This window comes from Epinephelus fuscoguttatus, linkage group LG1 (assembly GCF_011397635.1).
Source record: "Epinephelus fuscoguttatus linkage group LG1, E.fuscoguttatus.final_Chr_v1".
NCBI lineage: Eukaryota > Metazoa > Chordata > Actinopteri > Perciformes > Serranidae > Epinephelus > Epinephelus fuscoguttatus.
This window is the reverse complement of record NC_064752.1, coordinates 23,336,468-23,355,563: the sequence shown is the minus strand read 5'-3', so window position 1 is coordinate 23,355,563 and position 19,096 is coordinate 23,336,468. Positions and strand designations below refer to the sequence as shown.

At 41.9% G+C, this 19,096-nt stretch overlaps 1 protein-coding gene across 1 annotated transcript; it reads right to left on the bottom strand.

The window, feature by feature from the left end:
- Positions 1 to 1,669: 1,669 nt before the first annotated feature.
- epha2a (eph receptor A2 a) lies at positions 1,670 to 18,816 on the bottom strand. Its single transcript, XM_049580410.1, has 17 exons — positions 18,653 to 18,816; positions 17,743 to 17,810; positions 15,203 to 15,839; positions 8,937 to 9,092; positions 8,498 to 8,830; positions 7,285 to 7,412; positions 6,997 to 7,174; positions 6,189 to 6,291; positions 5,864 to 5,916; positions 5,649 to 5,774; positions 5,369 to 5,554; positions 5,199 to 5,260; positions 4,853 to 5,062; positions 4,509 to 4,658; positions 4,055 to 4,248; positions 2,954 to 3,109; positions 1,670 to 2,507 (listed from the first exon to the last, which is right to left on the bottom strand). The coding sequence occupies exons 1-17, from the start codon at positions 18,726 to 18,728 to the stop codon at positions 2,399 to 2,401; spliced, it is 2,925 nt and encodes a 974-aa protein (XP_049436367.1). The 5' UTR covers positions 18,729 to 18,816; the 3' UTR covers positions 1,670 to 2,398.
- Between the last annotated feature and the right edge of the window lie 280 nt (positions 18,817 to 19,096).

The following is a 19,096-nucleotide window of genomic DNA, read 5'->3' as shown; positions in this document are numbered from 1 at the left end:
AGCACAGTTGTGTGTAGGTGTGACATTCTGCTCCGCTGTGGCAAAGTCACCGAGGTTGGTCAACTCCATCTGGATGACATGCGTCACCAAAACAAGCTCTGCAAGGCTGGAGGAGTGCCTCATGAAAAGAAAACCAAACTGATAAAAGATAAAAAGTGAGGTCTGAAATCTTTGATGACGTACTAACTGGCCAGAGGTGGTGTCAGAAGAAAGGCCTTTAGCAGCATGGAAGAAGAGTTCGTCATGTTTTAAACAGGGAAGTGTTCAGAGCGATGTGTGGCAGTATTTCATAGTTTGTGTTAGGATGGTGTGAGCACAGAGGTCATCATATTAGTTCACTTGTGAGATTTCATTTTATCACATCTAGTGTCGGGTGAGTAAAGATGTGAAAAGTGAGCTAGAAAGATATAAGGAATAGTTTTTTCTGTAAAGGGCAAGCACATATAAATAATTTGGGAAATTGATGAACTGCTATTTTCTAATGTATTTAGGCTAAAATTACACTTTTTTTTGTCAATTCATTATTTTTCAACAAGAACATATAAAATTATCCTTAAAAAAATTTCTCAAACAAAATCACTCCAAAGCATGATAAACATGAAAAAGCAACACATACCTCCTGTCTTTGACAACATACGCTGTCATTTTGGATTTTGATACAAATAATCAGTATATTTTTGAATGATGGGGGGGGTTAGTGAGTCAGCAACTGTCACTCAGGGCTCACGTTTACTGTGTGGTACAGTCAGTGAACGAATCACTGAACATGCACTGTTTTCTCACAGTGAAAAGAGTGAGTCACTGAATCCCTCAGAGCTCAGCTGGACTCAAAATTGAGCGGATCACTTCAGGAAGTGATTCAGTTGAGTTTATTCATTCAAAAGATTTGTTCTGTTGAATGAAGCAGTCTCCTGAGACACAACACTATATGCCAATAGTTGCTCATAAGCACAAAGTACAGCTGAGGCTGATGGGAATGTCAGCAGTTTTCAAAGTATCTAGTCATAAACCAAACTAGTATAGACCCATTTCAATGGTATTGCATTGCTAGGCAACAGCTTGGGTCAGTGTTTACTTCCTGTCAGCTGACGCCATTCAAGCAAAACATTCCAACAGGAAATACAAAAGGACCCATTTAGAGTGTTTATGTTGTCAAGTGTAAAACAGTCTATAGCAGTGGTTACCAACTGGTCCAGCCACGGGGTCCAGATTTCTTCTTAGTCATTAGTTTAAGGTCCACACAGTTTAATATTTTCAGTGTCATACTTTTGTTTGGCCATGTTTTCATCTTGTTTGCTGTGTCTGTCAGGGATCTCTCCTTTAGTCACTCGCTCTACAACAGAAAATGGCACTTCAAAATAAAAGCTCTGTGCCGGAAATTCACTGTACTTCAAGATAAAGTGTGTTTTTTACAAACTTGTCGAGTTAGAGTCACTTGTGGTCCACTCAGAGTGAACCTGCAACCCACTTTTGGACCGTGACCGTCCAGTTCACCAAGCAGAAATGTCAAACTGCTGGTGGTGCTAGAGGAAAAGTCAGGGGATCACCAAAGGGTTCATCCTCTGGGGAACCACACTGACTGTCCCAAAGTTCACTGCATTTCAGTTGTACAGTAGTAAGAGGTCTCAGTCTGGAGCAATTGAGAAACAAATACACGTTGACTACTGAGTACAAGAAAGTGATCCAGTCACAAGGAAACACTGATTTTATTTATATCCACCTGGCAAATATGTGCCAGATCAGAGTTGTTGGTTTTTTTCTCATGTAACAAATGACATAAATACAAAATAAAATAAATATTAAATAAAACTGAACAGTTGTATTAAGACATGATGTAAACACACAAAAGACTTGAGGAAGATGCGTCATGTGATACAAAGATTAACCACAAAACATAAGAATGTGTGATTCTTTGCCCTGAGTGGAATAATCATTCCAGATTTAAAACTCATTGATCATAAAAATAACAAACAGATTTAAGGATCCAGAAACTCTGGCAGGATAAAGCGAGTGCTTGGAAGAAAACATGCCCTTAATCATAAAGAGCATTATATATTTCAGTCATACAGTGAATACAAACCAGGCACTCTCACATTGTCTCACATTTTGCACTTACTTTTATCTTTTTTTAACTACATTACATATTTTTATGTTCAACATATAAAACATTTTTACATAAAGATAAATTATTTGTCTTCTGTTATCATAAAGTACATAAGTGTTTTTGATCTCAGTCCTTTCTGAGTGGCTTGGAGGGTCGTCTTCAGTCACACCACGAAAAGAAAAAAAACAAAACTGCAGCGTAGCTCAGTTTCACCCCCCCACCCTTGAGTCCTCCTTGTCCGTGAGTGAAATGGCATGGTCGGTCAGTGCACTTTGATTTGGAGGAATGCTTAGATCACACTGCAAACACGCTGAGAGAGCTGGTCTCGTCTTTCAGACCCAGGATGCTGTATGCTATCCTCTTCATGTGTCCGGGCAGTCTCACGCCAATATTCCTGATGTCTCTGAAAGGACAAGATAAATGATAAAGTTTTGAGTGTGCTGAAAACAATATGGACGCCATTTTGCATAGAGCGACCACAGCATAAAGAAGGAACTACACACTTAACAACAATATCCATATACTGCAGATAAAAGCAATGCATAAATAGCTTAAAGTAATGAATTAACAATTTAAATAGAGACCTAAAAGTAATGGATAAATTGTTGAAATATCTGACAGGGCTGTGGGGGTACATCTGATTAAAAAAAACAGCTACACTGCTGTAGAAGTTATGGCAGTATGAAAGGAATGACATGGGCAGAGGCGCAGTGGAGTATTTCTGCACCCACAAGTTGGATAACAAATGTTCAAGAGCCGAGAGCTCAATACTTTCTCTGTGTTCCTACAGAACGTGGCCCGGTGCCAGATAAATCAGCAGATCTGCACCTGTGCCATGTGTGCACTTACTCATGCCTCAAGGCGAGCACCTGCTCCATGGTCGTGATCCCGGCGCGGGCGAAGCTTTCGTTGTACTGGCTCATTTTGATGGACTCCAGCCACTCGGGCACCGACCGGAACATGGTGCCGTCACAGCCGCTGGTGCTGGGCAGGCGGATGGACACGCTGCGAGGGACAACGTATATTTGGATTACTAATCGTTTACTGTGACAGTGTGTACACTGAATGCATGTGATGGTGTTTGAGCAAGGAGGAACCAGTTTTACTGTCAATATACTGCAGACAGTTTCAAGGGATGTTTCGATTACTGATCATCTTCTTACGGCAAAAACCTTTTTTATATATTAATTCTAATAACTTAATTCAGCAATTTTCTTTGAGTCAAACCCACACAAGTGTGTCTAAGCTTAGCGAAAAGAATAGTTCAGCTTTTCACATACAGTCACATACACGTGATCCCTTTTACTAAACCTGTTTCCTAAAAGGTCAAACTATTCCTTAAATACACATAATTGTGCATCTTTGCTTACATAATTTTTTTATCCAGTGGGCATAAGGCTGTCCGTGCCATGTGTTTGTTTCTTCTAAAAATCTTTTACTTGCAGCTGCAGTTGGACTTGGAAAGGCACAGTTTGGGATAGCTCTTGCAGGCTTCCATAGTGCAGCCAAGATCATACAAAGTAGAGTAAAAAAACAACCACACCTCACTATAAAGACTGGATCGTGACTGTTGCAGCCTCACATGAGTTAATACTAGCCAAAGTGAAAGATTCAGAGTCGAAATTCACCAAAATGTGGGGGAGCTTCGTCAGATTTATTAATGTGGGGATCACTGGATAGCAATATGTGAAAGACAGCGCTCATGTGTGTCATGTAAGGTGCTGTGTGTTGTGGTGAGGGGGAGATGATGTCACCTATCCTGCTGAGCTGTTGTGTTTGCCTTTCGTCTCGTTTTTGTTGTCTGTCTGTGTTTGCGTACTTTGTTACCTGCAGACTACCACGTCAAAATGTGTTTTGTTATGTAATGTTGCAGGATGTTTGAGAAAAAAATGATTTGTCTCTCACTTTGTCACCAAATCATAAACTTCAATAAAACATAATTGTTCATACCGTGGATCAAAGTCAGCGATGGTTTTCAAAGACTCTGGGCTTCGCAGCAGTTTGTCCAAGATGTTGACGATGTCTGAGAAGCGAGGTCGTTTGGAGCGGTCGTGCTGCCAACACTGGAGCATGAGCTGGTAGATGGCGGATGGGCAGTCCATCGGAGCAGGAAGCCTGAAGGCCTCGTTGATAGCCTTCATGACCTGAGGAAGAGTGAAGGCAGCGCTTAGATCTAAAGTTTATTTATGAACGTGGTGACAGACGGTCTGAAAAAGTGCTGCGTTCATATGTTGACATGAATAGAGCATTTGAAGGGGACGGTGGGAAACTACTCTGGCTGTCAGGCAACTTTCAGCACACACTCTCAGCGGTCATACACATTAAAGTTTGACCTACGCAGGCCAAAACAATCCTTCATGTTAACCGTGAGGGCTGGGAAGACGATGTGACAGATGAGACATACCTCATGGTTGCTCATGTCCCAGTAGGGCCGTTCGCCAAATGCCATGACTTCCCACATGACGATGCCGAAGCTCCACACGTCGCTGGCTGAAGTGAATTTCCTGTAAGCAATGGCCTCGGGGGCCGTCCAGCGGATGGGGATTTTACCTCCCTGACAGAAGAGAAACATTAACAAATCATATTTAATGGGTGAAGGGAGTGGAAACACGAGGCGCTGAAAGACCAACACTTTAGATTGGACACTTGAGAGTGAAAATACCATTAACAGTCTGACATTTGTGACTAGAAAAAGAGGCCTGCTCTCTCTATGCATATGGAGCTGTGAAATGAAGTTGTTAGTCTCACTCTTGTTGTGTAGGTGCCCTCTGCGTCGTCCTCCAGCACACGTGACAAGCCAAAATCTGACACTTTACACTCCAGGTTGCTGTTAACCAGAACGTTTCTTGCTGCCAGGTCACGGTGGACGTAGCTCATGTCAGCGAGGTATTTCATGCCTGCAGCAATTCCACGCATCATCCCCACGAGCTGATAGCATGGGATCTCTCCATCACGATCCTGAAGGGAAGAAAATACAGTTATTAGACGGTACTTTTTAAAACATTTAAATACTTAATTGTTTAAAGATTTCTAATCTGTCATCTGAAGCTTAATTCACGTGCCCTTTCTGTTTACGACAAAATGCAGAACCTACCTTCAGATATGTGTCGAGAGCTCCGTTCTCCATGTATTCCGTCACTATCATGGCATGCTTGACTGAAATTAAAACAAAAAGTTACGTTTAGTGAATGTAAAGCACCCAAGCAGTTGATACAAATGCAAAGTGAACAGTTGTTAGACTTCTGTCCAAGGTTATCAACTCACATTTGGTGACAACTCCCTCCAGGCGGATGATATTCGGGTGTGAGAACTGACCCATGATGCTGGCCTCGCTCAAGAAGTCCTGCCTCTGTTTCTCCGAGTAGCCCGGTTTCAGGGTCTTGATCGCGACGGTCACCTCCCCTCGCCTGGGAGTCGTCATCACGCCCTTAAAGACTTCCCCGAACTCTCCTGATTGGCGGACAGAAGGCATGAGGAAATGTTAGAAACTGTACTGTGAGTTTTAATTGAATAGAAGGAAGGTGATTTTAAAAATAAGACTTACCAACACCGATGACTTTTTGTTTGCTGATGGCACTGGGGTCGATTTCCGTGACAAACTTCTGGATGGCGATGTTAGGGTCCTCGTACATGTGTGGGTCAACGTAAGTCTTCAGAGGCTTGAGCTGATCTAAGAAGAGGAAATAAAATCAAATTTATTACGCTAAATAATAACTTAAAGAATTGTTTTTATGATTGTGTACTGAATGTTTTTCTAACCTGTTGAGAAGTAGGGATCTTCAGGTCCTCCCCTGCCACGAGAGTTCAGTCTCCTGAGAGGAAAACATGAATAATCACTTCAGCACCAAACAGAATACAGACTGGCTTTTTAGTAATTGCAGGTCAGTCTCAACTGAAAGAGACCAAGGCTGTATTCAATACCAGCACCGACTATTACTGATAAACCTCCCTGAGCTGTTGTACCAGAATATCTTTAATTTACTTGAGCTTGTGGCACATAATCACACACTTTGCAGGTTTGTAGATAACATTTATCTGCATGACACACACGTTGGATGTGGATATGAAGCATGTTGTTACCAACCGTTTACGCAGCAGCAGGACGGCCACCACAACGAGCAGAATGACTGCTACTCCAACGACAGCGCCCATCACCATGGTGGAGTTGCTCTGGATCTGAGACTCGGCTGTGGGAATCACAGAAAGGGAAACATTTATTAAGATGTGAGATGACAGTTAATACAGAGAGGCATTTGAGCAGGGTTCCCACACATTTTTATAAACTCCTCCATAACTTTAAGTTTGAAAGTAAGTATGAATTCAAAAATCGTTAACATTAGGCCTGTGTAGTTACCAGAGAGCACAATAATGAGGCTCTTGCAATGTGCTGGGACAGATATTGTGGCAAAAATGAAGCACTTGACAAGATGTTCTGGGACAACACAACTGCTAATGTGACTAGGGAATATGCTAATGAGTAGCTGGAGGTTATGTTGACATAATAACTGAGTGCAGCCCTTCGACCCTCTAGCATGAGTGATGTAGGCAGCAACAAATTCTGAATCTAATCAGCTGGAGATGCATGATAGACACAGGTGTGAACGGCAATGTGTCTTGGCTGTTCACTTTTATTCAGATCACCAAAGCACAACTAGCCGCATACGCCATCATCTTGTTGTACTGGTGATGTTTCAACGATCACAAAGCAAAGCACTAAAATTTAACTTAGTAATACAAGGAATGGATTTTTATGATTTTTATGAACATAAAAAAAACATTTCCAGCCCTTGAAAACAGCTTTTCCAATTCCATGACTTTTCCAGGAATTTTCATGACATGCCTGTTTGAGGAATTATTTCATCATCATCTGTAGATTTTAAAGTTTCTGGTACCTAATGGTGATGTATGGAACTCTTGCTCCATGCCGTAGCTGCCAGGGTTTCCTTCAGCACTCAGCGCCTGGACCCTGAACATGTAGGTAGTGTCTGGGGTGAGGTCGTTAATCTGGACTGAACTTTTCTCCAAAATCAGGACTGTGTAGGTGGTCACATCACGCTCCCCGTCATCATCCTGCAAAGAGGAAAATGAGTGGGTTAAAATCATTTTGGAGCGATTTACAGCCTCGGCTTTGACTGAGGGAAGGAGAGACAAAAGAGCACAAAGCAGTCTTTCTTTCTTACTTTTCTGCGGTACATAAGCTCATAGCGGTGATTGATGTGGGCGGGAGGCCTGCGAGACAGAGTCCAGGACAGAGACAGACTGGTGGGGCCGCGATCATCCAGATGGATCAACGTCACCTTGGGGGGATCTAACGGTCGGTGAGAGACAGAAAGCAAAATAATGGTTAGTGACTAATCATAGTCTTTGGAAAGGACAGTTGGAAATGAAAGCCTTTGGGATTCAGTGGGTCAGACTGAATTCCTCCTTGTGTAGTAAGCCCTTCCTTTGGTACAATGGTTTTACTTACAAATAAAATATCGCATGAAATAATGTTTAAATATCTGAAAATGTCTGTTTGGGGTTCTAGAGACAACAGAGACTCTTTAACAGTTTAGACACAACAGGATTTTAAAAACAGGATTAAGGACAATTTGACCACTGACTGCACATGTCCGGTTACTAAACGCTGCTAATTCAGTTGTTAGATGTAAATAAGATGTTTGTTTAAAGTCTGTTGTTGTTTATGCTGTGTGTTTTAACTTTGTGCTGTTGTGTTTTAAGTCAGTTTGTTCTCTTATACTAATCTTTTCATGCTGCTGTCTTGGCTGGGACTTCTATGCAAAAGATACATTGGATCTAATTGGGAATATTTATGGTAGAATAAAGGTTAAATTTAAAAACTTTAAAATAAAATTAAAACGAAAAACATAATAAAAAAAGGTTTCATTACCTAGATACTTCAGATTTTTCCAGATTTTATGAGAATTACTTATAAGCAAAATTTTGAACCGAAGTCTGGGACAGAAGAATATACAATCTGAATAAAATATTTAATTAATTGGTGTAATAATTAAGTTTGATGGTTACTTATTTACCAAATTTTCATAGCTACAAGTTCAGTTTGTGGCAAAGGAAAGGGTTGCAACTTCAGTATGTTTCTAAAAATTGGGTTTTAATGAGATCAGAACAAAATCTGGTGTTGTTTTTCTGAATTAACGAGATAATCTCGTTAATTCAGAAAAAACAAGACCAGATTTTTTTGCGTGACCACTTTTCTCATAAGTCTTACATAATAATCTTGTTAATTCAGATAAACAGGGCAAATATTTTTTTCTCAAGTGAAAGCATTATGCTTCTGTACTGTGGGACCCCAAACAATGAGGAAGTGAAACCTCTTTGAGCAGAACACAAACTTAAATCAAAGCAAAAAGCTTGTCGTGTGATCGAGCTCACCTGTATAGTCTAGAGCAGTGGTGATGCTCGCACTGGGCCTCTCAGTACCAAACTGGGACACACCGCTGTGAGCCTCCACAGTGAATGTGTAGTTCAGATGAGAATCCAGGTCACTCACGATGACCATGGTGTCCTGCAGGTCTGTAGGACCTGGCTCAAAACGGACCTTCTCTCCACAAGGGATGCATGAGGCCCCGTCGCAGTGCTCGCAAGCCACGCTGTAGGTGAGATCACTGCGGCCTCCGGTCACCAGCGGTGGGCTCCAGGACAGCTGCAGCCTGCCCTCTGCTGACAGGGTGATGGAGGTCAGGTCACGAGGGGCACTGGGGGAAGCTTGAAGAGGAAGTACATGACACAGAACAGTTAGCGTGATCTTCTGAACTGCCTGTAATGAGCTCAAAGTTGACTTGAGTAATTCGACAGTGAGTGGGGTAGTTACCAGAGCAGGGTGACGTAGGAGGGTCTGACGGGGAGCGGAAGAAACCTTCCTCACAATGACACTCGGTGGCGCCGGATGAGGAGGGCTTGGTGTTATCAGGGCAAACCTGACATAACTCGCTCGACACAGATGGCTTGAAGTAGCCTGGCTTGCATGCTGTATGAAAGAAAGAAGGCGTGTGTTAGTTTAAGCTCGACATTAGGAATAACTGTGAAACAGACAAACACAGGAAGGGATGACTGATCTAAATGCAAACAATGAAGCTGTCTTTGTAATACCAGACCGTTCCACCTGACAGGAAGCATTTGTTGTGAGTAACCTATAATCACTGAGGCTTTGTATCTGGAGGAATGAAAAGGGATTTCCCAGGCGATCTGCCTCCACTCGCCCTTTTTCGCCTGAGGGCCTAATCTCAGGTCACACTGCCGGCGTCAACCGGATGACACCAGAGCATTAAATCCATCAGGTGATCTGATCTGCCTTTCCCCTGTGAACCCCTCAGCTCATATACTCTGGCAGATAATATTTCTGTTTTTGCCAAAGGAAATGGCACCTTGGACACTGGTGGAGGGTTGTGATGGATATTTCAGCACACAGATAAACAGCCTTCCAGGGCAGGGGAGGTTAATGAACATGCAGAGTGGACAGAAAAGAACTGCAATTCAGTCTAAGGCTGATGTTTCCTCCCTTTCTTCCTTCCTTCCTCTAACCCCAGACACCCGGCGCAAATTACAGCATCCAGGGTTGGACAGTTGGAGGGCGAGAGAATCAGGAAAGCGGAAAAGCTGCTGGGGATGAGGATGATTTTCAGCATGTTTATGGAAACAGACGTCGCACATACTTCCTGGGGCTCCCGCACAGTCATAAAAAAGCTTTTAAGTTCCAGTTTATAAGGTCTATAGGTGGATTGCACTTTGCCACCAGCTGAAACTTCTGGTTAGAGTTCCTTCAGTGTTCATTGTTCAGGAGGTTTTTAGCCAAATTATCCACAAAGGTGTCTGTCGATACAGAACAAACATACCCAGTGATTTAAACCAGTAAACACACAAAATGAACAAATGTCACATTAAAAAAAATGGTGTTTTTCCAACATTCTTGTGGCAAAGGGGCTGAAAACTACAGTGACTGACACAAAATCACGACTGGCCCTATCTGGAGCCAGTGTTCAGTTTATCTGTTTGGGCTACTGTAGAAAAATGGCAGTGCGACATGGCCATCTCCGTAGACGAGGACCCACTCCCTGTGCAGATATAAATGGCTCATTCTAAGTTAACGAAAACACAACGATTCTTATTTTCAGGTGGTTTTACACTAAAGAAAACATACGTCTTATATTAAATTCCATTTCTGCCAATATATCACCTTTAATCCTACATGCCGGACCTTTAAAAAAATGGATAGTATGAAAGATCTCGTCTCTCTGCTCTCATTCTGCTGTCTCCCCAGGGACAAGCCTTTCATCTGGCCCCTGCGCTAGTGGCCGTGAGAAGAGGTCGGGTGAATCCTGGACATAAGACGTAGTTGCGTTACTTCAGCATTCAGGCAGAAAGACCTTTGCACCCTAAGTACCGCCGCAGTCGAGGAGAAGGAGCAGGTTGAGTTTGAGTAGGAGGGATAAGGATGAATAGATGGATGGATGGATGGGGGATGGGGGTAAAGGTCTGGAGCACCAACAGAAGTTCTCTCTGGGGAGTCACTTGGCGGCAGTGGGGGTGTAGCTGAGGTCTTTTCGCATAAGAAAAGGGGGCCAGCCCATTTCATCTTGAGCTGCAGCAGCAGGACCTCTGTCACGTACCAAAGAAACTCCAGCCCCATTCATCTATTGTCTCTGAGATTGGACAGAGTGGTGCCATAAATATGTTGCATCACTCATTATACAGCTCGCAAATGGCGGCATGTGTGCAGTGTATGAATACAAACACTATTAATGCAAACTTTAGCTTCCCAAAATTAGTTTGAAGTTTTTTGCATATTTTTGCAATAAAAACTGTTGAAATATTGTTTTTTTTTTAATCAAAAACTTTCTTTCAGCTAACGTTTATTTCCCCTTCGTGATGGAAATTGCCTCTCTAAGTGTCCCACTCTCCTTTTTGACTATGACAAACATGTGAAAAGGACTTATCTTCCGCACCGATGCATCTGTTAATTGAATCTGTTTTTTGCTCTTTGTGTCGGCCCATTGTTCTAATGAGTGGGAACATGGATTAGGGAGCTCGTTGCGTGTGTTAACAACCGGATGAAAGAGCAAAGGGAGGCAAAGCGGGGCATGTCATTGGCTAACAGCTGTCCTGTTGCTCTACTAATCCTCTTGACTAAATTACACTCCACACCTAACTAAGCAGCCACGAAACTAACCACCCTCATGCACCAACTGTTGACTGACTCCCCGCCCTCCAACTCCCGACCAAGGACAACCTTCTTATTTGTGTCAGTCAGCATTCCTCCTCATTGCGCTTTACTTCCTTTTCCCACAACAGTTGTGCTCTTCAGAGGAATGCACATGAGCCTCTGAGGATATCACTTTCTCTAGTAAAATTGAAAACAGGGAGTTGACTGGAACAAACTTTGATAAAACTGCGTTTCAACTTATGTAATAAAGCATGTTTCCTGCATCCTAATACTCAGGTCATCCTCCAGATTTTGGAATATCAGTTTTTTCCCCATCATGAATATTTCCTGTCTTCCTCTGCCAGCTTCCGTTTCAGGTGCTTGACTCGGAGTCCATGTGTGGTCAGAAACCTCAAAGACTGAGACATTCCTCTGTTGTGACTTCCTCCCTGCCTTCCTCTCTTTATTCTGTCTTTTCAACCTCAGTAGAAGAATCAGCCTTTGAACTACTGTACTTGTCCATCAGTGGTATATAGGACTGCAACTAACAATCATTTTCATTAAAAGGAGCTCTACAAGAATTTCAGAGCATTAATATTGCAACAAACCACTAATCACCACCACTTTGCACTGCACTCTTACAGCAGATATTGGGTCAGCGGCATGGAAGCACGATGCCCACCCTTTGTGCCCCCAAGGGTTAACACTGTTAGCGTCTTCAGCATTGTTGTTGTTGTTGTTGTTTGCACCATTAGCAGGTAGTCGTGGGCCACCTCCATGTTGACAGCCATATGGAGACAATCTCTGAGTAACTGATATACACTGCATATCGTATAGAGCTCATTTAACTATTAATTTTGGCAACTAATGGATTCTTCGTCTGATGTAAGTGATACTCAACTTTGTGCTTGTGGAACAAATCTGGCCTCCGAAAGGATGCTGGGTCGCCCACCAATCACTGTCTAATTGACAATGAAAATATACACACACACACACACACACACACACACACACACATATATATATATATATATATATATATATTCATCCTTTGAATGTAAATCAATCGCCAGATCCATTAAAAGTCACCAAAATAGTGTTTGTGAAAAGAAAAATCCTTAGGCCTGGGCTAAGCCCTAAAAACACCCTTGCCTACACCTGGCCTTGTTCCGGATTGCTGCAAGTGGATTTATCCCTTGGTGAAGATGAGTGAGGAGAGCAAACGTCAAAAGGTTGACAACAGTGAGGTCATTTGTTATATGTACTGATAAATATTATTAATGTTTGTTTCTTAACTGGCCCCTGGCCTCCTGTAATTTTGCAGAGGTGCCCCCTAGCAAAGTAAGCTGAGTATCCCTAGTCTATATCATGTCACAAAAAAGTGAAAAATGCTTGTCGCAATTTCCTAAAGCCCAAAATGATGTCATCAAATGCGTTGAACAAGAGTCCAAAAGACAAAGATATGAAGTTTATAGTGATATAAAAGCCAGAGAAGAAGACGATCCTTACAGTTGATAAGTTAGATTCAATCTATCCTTTGCATTTTTGGTAAAAAGAACAATTTAAGCAATGAACCATTTATCCAAAAAGTTGTGGATTAATTTTCAGTCAACTTATCCCTTAATTCTTTAATTCCTTAATTGCCGTCTCAAAGGAAATGACTCCCAGAAGAGACCAAACTCTGCCAGTCAAGGTGACTCGGACCATCAGAAGTCATAAACCACAGCCTGACTCAGTCTAACCTCTGATAGGCGTGCCGGCCTCATCCCTGTAATCTGTGGTTCCTGTCGCCTTGGCAGCAGGCACAAAACAAATACTTGTGAGCTGAAGACACACCACTCAGGTAGTTATTCTGACACATTCACACGGCCCCTTCCTTTAGTCAATCGGTGCTGTAGGTGACGCGAGGGTGAAAGAATTCCTTTCAGAAATCCCTGCAGCCTACAGTGCCCTTCCTCCCCTCCTTCCTCCTCTCTCTGTACCCTCTCTCCTCCCACGTTTCCTCCAGACAGCTCAACACACCACGCCCGAGAAAGCCAAAGACAAATTCCACACGGACAGTAGGAGCACATACAGTATGAATGCCGCAATTTTGCCTTTTACTGTACACATCTTTTTGTTTTTGTTTTGTATGTGCTCAGGTCTTTCCCGAGGGCAGTACATACTGTGAAGTCTTTGCATACTTAACCTTACTCTGAGTGTCACTCGTACAAAAGACCAAACCTTTTAACAGAATGTTCCCAAATGCCTAATGGTTTTAAAATTATATGTGTCTCTGTTTTGGTCTTTCTTAAAAAAAAAAAAACTACCTGCCTATAAATATCTGAATAGTGGAAAAAGTTTGCCCTCTCTTTAACTATTCAACAGCAGTGGGACCAAGTCACTGTTTTGAATGTCATAAGTGAGTCTCAAGTGTTTGCACTCAAGTCCCAAGTCCTTAACTCTGAGTTCCAAGTCTTTAGCAAGTCACAATGCAACAGTATTAAATTTACAAAAATGATGAATGCTTTTTAAAATGTGCATTCATTTATTTAAAACAAGTTTGTTAAAAGAAAAACTGTTAAGCTAACGTTAGCTAAACATTAGCTTGCTAAATATGTTAACAATTAGCGTCAACTCTCTGTTGTTTGTGCAAATTTAAATGTCAAACAAAGCTGGAAGTTGTTGCATCTTCATCTGTAATTTTAAAACCGCACATTTTACACACTGCAATTTGTTTTTTGTTGACAAACATGTAGTTTTGGTACATAGTTTGGTATCATTTTCTCCAATTGGTGCTCAGTAATACACCGTTAGCTTAGTTCTCCATGGTTCTGACCTGCAACTTGGCTGGATGTCAAACAAAGTGGATGTGGGGAATTAAGTGTCAGCTTGTTGGGAGTGAATGGTTTTAACACTGGCTGATTCAGGAAATGGGAAAGGGAAACTAAATGATTTGCAGCACATTTCCTAAATAATTGTTTTTGAATCTTTGGCCTTGAGGGAAGGTAACATTTTTAAGTCAAAAGGTTCAAGTCCAAATGAAGTCACAAGTCCTAGGTGTTCCAGTACAAGTAGAGTTGCAAATCTTTTTTGTTTGTTTTTTTTCAAGTTGGAAGTAATCAAATTTGTGACTCATGTCTGACTCCAGTCAAAGTCATTTGACCAAAGTCCACATCTCTGCTATCTGTGGAAATAATGTAGGCTACTTCACGATTTTGGAAAGGTGCTGTAAACTTGAAATCTCTCCCAAAGAGAAAGCTAAAATTTTTTCTGAACATTTAATACCTTCCTTTTAACTTTCACCTCATTTCCAGCTCCAAACAGCTCTTCAGTTTCTACAGAGCAGTGAATTGTGGGACAATACTGTCTGTAAAAAGCCAGTCACATTCAGAACACACACTAGCATCTTTGACTACAATTTTCCATTCTAAATAAACTCAAAGTTCACCTAGAATTAGTATGTAGTATGGAATTGGGACACTGCTTCTTGTACTGTACACTATCACCTCCAGCTATCGACCTATCCATAAAACAGCACCTCAGCCCATCCCCATTCCTGAGTCCTGAGAAAAAGGCTGTGGAAAGAATGTGCTGTTGGCCAACAGGTGAAAAGATGAGACTCTGTCAGAATTTCCCCAGTGGTTTTATATCGATATCACACAGGGTAATCTGAGGTTGTCTTAAAAACGAAACAAAACAAACAGGTTTAGACATCGTCCCTGTTTCCTTCCTTTCCAGTGCTCAGTCCTGCTGTTCCTGATCCACTTCAACACACATATGACAGTGATGGAGTGTTTTTATGATTTCCAAACAAACCCGACACAATTAACATTCCTCTGCTCTCATTCCTCACACCTTGCCAAGGCAGTGGTTGGAGGTGCTTGATTTACTACAACTCACATGGCAACGCAAACACGTCTCAGTTGAGTGCGTGGCATATTCCTGGCAGTGCTTACCTTGGCAGGAGTCCCCAGTGGTTTCATAACCAGCGAGACACTGGCACTGACCTACAGGAACCACCCATTCACCCTCAGCTGTGCAGTAGATGCGTGGGGTGGCCTGACTGACGGCATTCTCCACACAGGCTCCTTCCACCTCCCTGAGGGCACCCGCCACCGTTTCCGGGAAGGCCGCCAAGCTCTGCACTGTGGACGGGCATGTCTTGTAGTACACTCTCACAGACAGCAGCGCCACACAGGCGCCCATGTCCTGAAAAGCCAGGTAGAAGCCCTTTCTGGACAGAGGCCCCACCGTCTTCGTCTCTGTGTTGACCTTCAGCACTCGACCCCGGGTGACCTCATCAGGGGCGATGGTGGCCACTTTACGGAACTGGCCTTTGCGGAAGTTGGTTCCCACATCGGCATCAGCCTCTGAGATATAAAGGTTGAAGGTTTCTTTGCAGGCGACAGAAGCGCCATCAAAAGTGTTGCAGTCTCGCACAACAAAGCGGAGCTCCACAGAGACTCGTGTAGTCCCCAGGCGCCGCTGGATGAATGTTGTGCGTAACCAGTTGTCCTGTTCAGTAGAATCTATACTACAAACACTGTAGGTATAGAAAAGTGAGCCGTTCACCACCGTCTGGACTATCTCCCACTGTAGAACAGAAAAAGATAAAGAGAGACAAGGGGGATTAGTTTGAGGGGCAAAAGTCGTGGTTACAAAGCTACAATAATGAAAGGAGAGGAAAAAACTTTCTTCAGGGAATAAGTACAGGGTTCAGAGGCTTTGTTCTCACTGAGAACCAGTTTTATTGATGAGACACCTCTTCTTTCATGCTGACTGAGAAGCTCATAAAGTGCAGAAGTGAGCTGGAGCTTTTTTTCCACACATTAACATGATTGGCCTGGACATGTGCCGTGCTCGCAACGTGTGTGGTTTTCCACTAACATACAGGGGTGCATGTGTGTGAGACACCCACACACCCACACACACAAATCCAACAAATACTACTGTAGACTACCAACTAACATTTATGGCAGTTAAATGAGCTTTATAAGCACAGTGGCAGCAAAATTGGCAGCAATTAAGAGTTTTTACAAGAGGGAAGCGATGACGAGCAGAAAGATTAAAAGCCTCCATTTGACATTTAAATTTAACACCTCATATGTTGGCAGCACACAAGTGTATCAAGGAATAAAGCAATGCTTTCTTTACCTGTTGGAAAAGAGAGGCAAGAAAAAGATATATTTCCACTATTTAAAAGAAAAAAAACAGTAAAATTGGTGCCATTAGATTAGAGCAGCACTTTATGAGGCATCATAAATCATTTAAATCTGTGATTTTTTTTTATTGTTAAATTAGCATTAGCACCTCTACATTTTTGCTAGGGCTGGATGGTAGAGAAAATCAACTATCACAATGCTTTTTACTGAATATTTTGATATAGATATTGCTAAGATGTTGTGGGGTTAATTATTGGTAGTTCACAAAATATTTATACAAGGTTTTTGTTAAATAATCATCAGTAATGTGGATGTAATGACTAAGTAGGGAAATGCAAATGTTAAAAGAGGTAGAACAGTCTGGTAAGTTCAGGAAATTACATCATTTTACTGTAATGCAGCCTTTAAAACCAGGAAAAGACACATTTTACTGTACTACAATATCCAAAATCTGAGACAATATCTAGTCTCATATCAGGATATAAATATATTGGTATCAATATATTGCCCAGTCCTAATTTTGGCCAAATTAAATACTGGATTTCAGGCAATAACTTGTTATTACTATCCAGCTTCTTTTGTCTACATACACAGGTTGCACTACATTTAGAATATAAACTGTTTAAATATATCTGCTGAAGCCAATATTGCACATTGCAAATAGTCGTCCTTGGTACAGATTTAAAGTGTGAGAAAGCTGGATTAGAACAAAGCCAAGTTTGACAGACAAGCGGAAATCCTATCCGATAAAACTAGAACCCTTAATTCTTAGAGAATGAAAGAAGAACCGAGGCCCACACAGTGGAAGCAGCCATGTCCTGTTGCTTTTTTTAGATGGAAAGCCACTGAACTATACATAGAGGGATGGTTCTCCACACATGGACCACTTTCTTTCTCTTTAACTTATGTCTCCCCACAACTGTACAGATCATCTCGTCACTGTTATCTCTAAAGTTCAGTGTCAAAAGTTCAGTGTCAAAATGAAAATAATGTCTTGTGATTGTTTAAAATGCATGCTGATACTGTAAATTTAAATGTAGGTTGAACCCTGACATTTTAATGGCATTCATAAGTTCTTTATGAAAGGGTAGCATTAACACAAGACCAGCCGAGCTCTGCCAAACCTCATCGAGCTGCCACTCATTCCATCTCTCCCAGAGAGCTTTTTTAGTGGGCTGAATGTGCAGACAGAGGCCTCTGTTATTGTTGCTAAATAGTATTCAAATCCTCACATCAGCTAATCTGCAGCTGCCTTGTTGTCTTGCTCAGAGAAAGACAGTGTCAACTCCTGAACCTGGAGTCTTAAAAATGCCTGTTGAGGTATAAATACTCACTCCGTTCTCAAATGGCAACGTCAACCACCCCAGCTCTGATCCTGAAGCTTTCATATCCAGCAATACTTCTACAGAGACAAACAGGAAAATATGACATGGTTACAACAAGCACAGAAGCAACTAATAACAGCTGGTGCACCAAAAAAGAAAATTAAAATAACATTTAGCTATTAATTAAAGGCTGCTAAATGTTTAACAGGCCTAACACCCCTTTGGCACAGACTGTGTTTATATTTTTATGTGTTTATTGGCTGTATAATTGGGAAATAATTGGGGAATTACTCTGATATGACTGTACAATTAGATTTTCTGCCTTGATCTCCAGGGCCAACAGCTTTATGGGGGGGCACATGCCAGGCTTTGACAGACTAATCAAGCATGTCGGTGTGATTCAGGACTTCAATGACCGTGTCCTCCAGGTCCAGGATACAGGACTAATAGTGTCTGAGAAAGGCGTGGGCACTTAAATTGCCATGACCAGAGAAGTACATGAATCTGCACCACAAGTGAAAGAAAAAGGCTGACATGTTGAGGCATTTCACAGGTGCCCTTTAACCCTACTGAAAAGGGTCAGTAAAGGAAAAAAGTAAGACTAGCGGTAGAGTACATGTTTAAGTTAACTGATATTTTTAAGCATTTAAATTTAATAGACTAAAATAGACTGGTTTAGATGACGTTTAAATAGCAAATGGATATTTTCAAAAGAGGTATTTCAAAGCCTGTACTCACTCAAAAAACTAAACAGAAGAAAAAGTCTATTATATGAGGAAATTTTAAGCTGGGAAAAATTTGAAAACACAAGTAAAACATAAAGCAGGCTTTTAAATTCCAACCTCCTGACTCACAATGTACGGTAAAGCTAGGCTCCTCTTTTATATCTTTAACGCCAGTAAAAAGTAGGCCTACTTACGCTCTTTCGACTGGAGGCTGATAAATACTTGACTGACGAACAAACACAGGAACAAGTTGACCCGACGGAGCTCCATTATTCCACACAACTTTTAGAAAAAGTCGTGGTTTTAAGTCCCAAAGTCTCGGTGCTCTCCTCCGTCTGTCCCACTGACTCCCCAAATACTTCACTCTACCGGCTGAGTGAGCACGAGCCCGCAGCCCATTGAGAAACAGGTGGCGTCATCGCCCCGCCCCGCGCGCTGTGGAATGTTGGAGTTCTCCATATATGGTAATAAAAGGGGCGGGGCCATGACTGTTGAACCGCACCTGTTTCATTGAGAAGGATGTAGGCCCATAGAAAACTGCTCTGTCATTGTAGCCTGTTGATTTTACCATGTTAAATAAATGACTGTACTACACATTTAACATAACTACAAGCAAACTTAACAAAAAGGCCTATTTA